The sequence below is a fragment of the Xenopus laevis genome, chromosome 3L (genome assembly GCF_017654675.1).
Source record: "Xenopus laevis strain J_2021 chromosome 3L, Xenopus_laevis_v10.1, whole genome shotgun sequence".
Taxonomy (NCBI): Eukaryota; Metazoa; Chordata; class Amphibia; order Anura; family Pipidae; genus Xenopus; species Xenopus laevis.
Genome location: NC_054375.1, coordinates 74,693,737 through 74,700,284, shown reverse-complemented (window position 1 = coordinate 74,700,284; position 6,548 = coordinate 74,693,737). Strand labels below are relative to the sequence as shown.

Genomic DNA, 6,548 nt, shown 5'->3' with positions numbered 1-6,548 from the left:
TTGCTTTATTGCTCTTATACCAAATTGGATTTCAGTTGTGGCCAGCATTTTGCACAGATGAGACCTATTCTTCTAGATAAAAATCACTACTTGGAAATGCTGACATATATTTTCATAAAAAGGGAAATAGAGACAGAGATTAGAAGGTGTCTTTGCTTCACTAATTTATACTTGGCTGCTTCATTTGGATCTGTTTTATCATGGGATCTGGAATGGGTGTATTTTGGCAGGAGTGAAATGAAAAGTGGAGAGGTGGAGACCTGTCTATGCTTGACATTGGAGTATGTGTAGGCCATTAACAGGCACATCTTAATTTCAAGCCAATTTTGCTGTAGGGGCTGAATTCTATTAAAGCACAGCCAGCGATCCTTAACAGAGAAACAAACCCACACAAAAACGTAGCCTTCTATTTTATTTAGTAGTACAGAATAATGATTGTCAACCTATGATGTATCATCCCAACAGCTGGGAAATTACTGGTATAGCATAGTAAAATGAGACTTTACACTTTAAACAAATACTCTCTCCATAGATACACAAGCATACGCTGTTTGTTAAGAAATGTTTCAATATATTTATTTAATCTCTACAGAATTATTTCAGTGCATTGCTCTTATATATTTAACATGGGTTTTACATTGTGCCCTCAGTAAATAACGTAAGAAATAGGTAGCATCGGCAGCTCCGGCAACCCTTAGTCAATAAACATTAAATACATGATCTGTCATTTTTATCATTTTGAGTGTTGAAATTATCTGAAAGTTTCCCAACTAATCTTTTTTGAAAAAACTCTGTTACAGCAGTTCTGCATAGACTTGATATTAAGGTTTAGTTTGATGCCAGTTAGCTAAGATGAGCAGAAGGGTAGCATGTCATGGTAAAATCCATTGGAAATAGCATGGCTTGTTCTCGGTGACATAAAGATTGGATGTGAACACCCAGTAAGAGGGCTGCCATTAGGGATTCTCACAAAACCATCTCTTTGGTTTAGAAAGTTGTCTTTAGACCTTTTGGGTTCAAATTCTCTTTTGTAATCCAAAATGTGGTCAGGCTCCCCTGGCTTACGCTACAAATGTTTGTTAACAGCCTCACTGGTATTATTCAGGACAGGTAATAAACATTCATCCCATCATTTCAGTCTTATTGGGGTTCAAAATTCACTGCTATGCCCCACACTCAACAAGCTTGGAACCTCAGGTTTAGACTAAGCCTATGTATCTGTTACCGATATACCAGGAATGTCCAGCTTGTGGTCCTTCAGAAATTGTGGCACCCAAGGCATCCTTTAAAAACAAATGGAATGCTGCAGGCTTGATATTATAATGATATATCCTTAAAGTATCATGTTACTCACAGGGAACAGTAACATACTGTAATAGATACCAGAGAAACTCTTGCCTAGCATTCACCTTTTTCTTTAGACTTCATTTTAATCCACATAGCACTGAAAAGACTGAAATCAGTATACTAAATGTAAAGCTTAATACATATTACCCATTCCCGTGCTTAAAGGCAGTTCAAGAAATACTGGAGTCCATAAAAAATGCTAAATGACACCTCTACATCAGAATTAATAGTATAATGTCCCACATTTCTGCATGAACATATGTTTTGAATACATGTCCACTGATCAGGTGGTAAATTATGCAAATTCAGACTTTAACTGGTTACTAGACTTGAGCCAGTGTTTCAGCTTTATGCAATATTTAAATATGCTGTTAAGATAAGGTGCATAGTCTATGAGTAGCTTTATTTCATCTGATCATGGTGCAAGAGGGAGCAGAGTGTTTCAGCACCAAAAAGGCAGAGACATTCAGTATTACAAAGGGGTACAGAGGCTTAATCCCGATCCAGCTGAATGTTAATGCTAGACATACACCGTCCCATGCTTGCAAATAAGGGAGCAATAAAGCTATCTGTCACGCCCTTCCATATCTTCTGTACAGAAGGCAAAATCATCATACAGGTCTTCGCGAAAGGCATCATAATCCTGTAATGGAGAATGTCCAGTTAGTCAATGTCCTTGATATAGAGATACAGACAGATTTCAGAATACTCCATTGCACATAAAAGAATCACTTTATACTCTGCCTTAATACTAAACATATATTTACTCAATTCTTTGCTTGTTTCCCTTATAAAGACTGCACAAATTCTGAGAGCACATCTAAAATAAAATCACAATTTTCTTTCAAATGCATTCTTGTTGGTTTAGGTGATAGAGTATATTGCCATTGTTCAATTTCTACTATCATGGGTACAATAATGATGCAAATGGTTGGGTGTGGGCAGCTCTTTATGGTTACATTATGGGGCAGATGTATGAAGGGTCGAATATCGAGGGTTAATTAACCCTCGATATTCGACTAGGAACTAAAATCCTTCGACTTCGAATATCGAAGTCGAAGGATTTAGCACAAATCCTACGATCGAACGATCGAATGATTATTCCTTCGATCGATTAAATCCTTCGAATCGAACGATTCGAAGGATTTTAATCCAACGATCGAAGGAATATCCTTCGATCAAAAAAACTCAGGCAAGCCTATGGGGACCTTCCCCATAGGCTAACATTGACTTCGGTAGCTTTTAGCTGCCGAAGTAGGGGGTCGAAGTTTTTTTTAAAGAGGCAGTACTTCGACTATCGAATGGTCGAACGATTTTTAGTTCGAATCCTTCGATTCGTAGTCGAAGGTCGAAGTAGCCCATTCGATGGTCGAAGTAGCCCAAAAAACACTTCGAAATTCGAAGTTTTTTTAATTCAAATCCTTCACTCGAGCTTCATGAATCGGCCCCCAAGTGTAATAATAGGGCAGGCTATTCTCATATTCTCTGCTATTTGCTATTTCTCCTGTGGTGTGAGGGTTTTGACATTCCAGGTATCCATGTAGCTCCCATACCACATATTCCATCTGGAATTTTTTGTAAGTGTGAAATAAAAGATGTCATGGACAATAAGTAACTGCATCAGAAGGTTAGGGCCACTTCCCTTGCATGTTATTTGCTGAAGGCAGTCTGATGTAGTGATTCTCCCAGAGATAATGATGTATATGTCTGTAACATTGATTAAGACTTTCTGTAGGGTGTAAGCAATACTTTATTGGCAAGAAATGTTGAGCTGAATAAGGTTGCCCCAGAGCACTTATCCAACTGCCAGGAGATGAAAATCACAAGCAGCTATTTTATATCCATTAACTGCCACTCAGGAAGACCCACCTTTTAATTTAAGATCTAATCTGACTAGTCCCATAAAAACTGAGTATCATCTCATTTCCACAGGACTTTGTAGATAAAAAATGGAGGAAATGCTGATACAATGATTACATGGTTGGCATGAAAGGGCACAATGCCATAAACACAGCATAATCATCTAAATGAGGTAATTTGGGACTGCAGTAAGATAGTAGATGTGTGTAAGGGTACATGTACAATGGGAGATTCGGGGAGATTTAGTAGCCTGGCGAATAATCGCCTAGTCTTTGCGGTGATTAACCTCCCCGAATGCCTTCCCTCTGTCTTGCGCCGGCTATAATGAAAAGTCGCCTGCGGCATGGCTCACGCGGCACTTCATATTCCGAAGTCGCCTGAAGTTTCCTCGTGAGGCAACTTCAGGCCACTTTGGAATACGAAGCACCGCGTGTGCCATGCCAGTGCCATAAAAAGTGTATATGGTCAGTATATAGTCAGTTTGATGGTCAGTGTAGAAATACTCGAGCACATCATGCAAAGAGGTGAGTAAGTGTAAGCCAATGAATCCCTTGAGGTGGAACTGCTTCTGCTACTTACCAAATGTGTAGACAGCTGAGCACTGCAAATAGTATTCCCATTACAAATGCCAGCGGCACAGCAAGTAGGACAGTGAGGACCTTGTAGATCAGGTATTTGCTGATTTCAAACAGAGCTGTGCTGCACACCCAGACCCTGTCGAAGCTGTGAGTTGTATCTGGCTCTCCGATCACATCCTCAAACTCTATCTGCAAAATAAAGTGCAAGCCCTGTTACTGCAACACATACATCCCAAGCGTAACCGGGCCTCCCCAGCTTTGCCAATGAAGCCAAGTGCTTACTATACAGGGCTGAAAGAAAACCTACGTTCCTTAAGAATCACTGGTTAAAAAGTGTTCAGAAGCAAAATGTGATTTTAGAGATGGGTGTAAATTATATGCAGGAAAACGATATCCTTATCTGCTAGAGGCTGTTAATACTGTAAACCTGGTAAAAAAAAAAAAAGCGCAACACATTCCATTCCCTCGTAGCAAAATGTTGTCTGATATTGTTGATAGCTGTAGTTCAGTACACCCAGTAGCCAGCAGTTTAATCCCAGATACGGCAGTATTGTTACTGTAGGATACTGGCTCTGTGCATCCCACTATACAAGCCTGCATTAACCCCAAATGTGCCAGTATCGTGTTTGTACTTTTAAAGCAATTTCCACTGTATGTTGTAATATCATTGGAGAGCAGTTTGCTGGTAAGTCTAAGGCAGTGTTAGTGGCAGCAGGTTGCAAAGAGATAGGACAGGCTTATCTGTCATTCAGCACAATGGGGTTTCTGGACTGACAGTTGGTAGGAAGCTCCGGACTGAAGTGGGAGCAGTAGTGATAAATCTATGTAATAATGCACTGTGTTAACTTTGTCAGCCCCTGCTATTTCTCCCGACACCACTATATGTTTCACCATACAAGTACAATGGGAGCTGTCACGTGGATTCCACAGCAGAGACAGCTCTATACATGGCTCTTACCTTCAGGTGGGAGTTCAGCCTCTTGGGATCACGGTCGGGGCTGTTGTCGAATGTCTTTTCAGTGAGCATGGGGACAGTGCTGTGATTCAGTTCATCTTCGTCCATAAAAATGCGGGCATCTGCCGTCTCCTTCTCGAGGCCCATGTCTCCGGAGCGGGAGCCCGGTTGCTGCTTACAGCCCACTGCTTGGGTGCGGTGCTTCCTTGTGACTGACACTGTCTGCTCCTCCGTTAGCTCTGGTGCGCTCCGCTGGGTGGGCGTGGCCTGCACTGTACAGCACTAGCGGTGCTACGGGATCCCGACTGTTCAAGAGAATAGGAGTAACTGCTTGGGACTAGAGCCAACTCTCCCAATTGCAATTACAGCCCAGTTGCAGGTTACTTACCGTCACTTTATGATCTATTGCTATTGGAAGGGACGTGCCCACCCTAATGTAACTTTACAACATGTATTTATAATCTTACAGTTACATACCTCTAACCTCTCTACAAATGGAAATAGAGAGACAAAAAGATCTGCGCAGCACAGCTGAAGTATTTTGACCACGCCTATTTTAGGACCACGCCCCTTAATGACCATGTCCATTTTACACAATTTGGCAGGTTAAGGAAAGTTTGAACACATTTCTTTTTTAGTGTTTTTAGTGCCATGCTTTATTTGTTATTACAGTTTTGCTAATGAGAGTGAATTGCCCTTTAAAGGAACAGTTCAGTGTGAAAATAAAAATTGGTTAAATAGATAGGCTGTGCAAAATAAATAATGTTTCTAATATAGTTAGTTAGCCAAATATGTATAAAGACTGGAGTGACTGGATGTGTAACAGAACAGAACACTACTTCCTGCTTTTCAGCTCTCTAACTCTGAGTTAGTCAGCGACTTGAAGGGGGGCCATATGGGACATTTCTGTTCAGTGAGTTTGTAATTGATCCTTAGCATTCAGCTCAGATTCAAAAGTAACAGATATGACCCATGTGCCCCCCCCCCAAGTCTCTGATTGGTTACTGCCTGGTTCTGGGTTCTCTGACAAGAGCCTCTTTTTGATTAAAATTCAAAAACTTTGTATCTTTTTCTGGCTATCCGAGACTGCGGGCTGAGCTGTCAAATTGGGACTGTCTTGTATGTTTACCAGTATTCTGCAAAGAAACAATGAAAAAATGCATTTTTGTTGAAATCATGATGGATTGGGACATTTATTTTTCTCTTAGGGCCAATGTGGCTTTCAGAGAGAAAACACAACAGCCACCTGAGTTGTACCTACAGCACATCACCTTACATTCCACTCAAAAAGAACACCCCTTTTTCTAAATTGTGCAGCAATGGAAGGTGCAGGTGAAAAGGGAATTTGAGACATGGTAACAGGTGTAAAACACAGGGTTGCTCTACAGCTTGTTCCCAATTTACAGTAATAGGTGCAGAGGTATTGACCATATTGACCACATCTTCAGATAAAAGCAAAAAAGACCAGAAGCCAGTGCTTTCTGTATGGCAGTTTAATCGGCACCAGTTGGCATGCATTTTTTCACCTAGTGGTGTGCCTCTCTGGTTGAGAGTTTTTTGCAGATATGATTCTCATTTTCTTGATTGTTAAAGGAGAGCTAACCCTAAAAAGGAATATGGCTAAAAATGCCATTTTTTAAAATATACGGAACTTATTGTACCAGCCTAAATATTCAGCTTCTCAATAGCAGCTCCATGATCCAGGACTTCAAACTTGTCACAGGGGGGGTCACCATCTTGGAAAGTGTCTGCGACACTGACATGTTCAGTGGGCTCTGAGCAGCTGTTGAGAAGCTAAGCTTAGGGGG

The 6,548-nt window shown here is 40.9% G+C and overlaps 1 protein-coding gene across 2 annotated transcripts; it reads right to left on the bottom strand.

Annotated features, from left to right (window-relative positions):
• Nucleotides 1–393: 393 nt before the first annotated feature.
• On the bottom strand, nucleotides 394–5,286 carry cav2.L (caveolin 2 L homeolog). 2 transcript variants are annotated; one of them, XM_018250826.2, is made up of 4 exons: nucleotides 5,218–5,286; nucleotides 4,744–5,045; nucleotides 3,787–3,974; nucleotides 394–1,990 (listed from the first exon to the last, which is right to left on the bottom strand). In XM_018250826.2, exons 2-4 carry the CDS (start codon nucleotides 4,885–4,887, stop codon nucleotides 1,840–1,842), a joined length of 483 nt encoding a protein of 160 aa, XP_018106315.1. In that variant the 5' UTR covers nucleotides 4,888–5,045; nucleotides 5,218–5,286; the 3' UTR covers nucleotides 394–1,839.
• Between the last annotated feature and the right edge of the window lie 1,262 nt (nucleotides 5,287–6,548).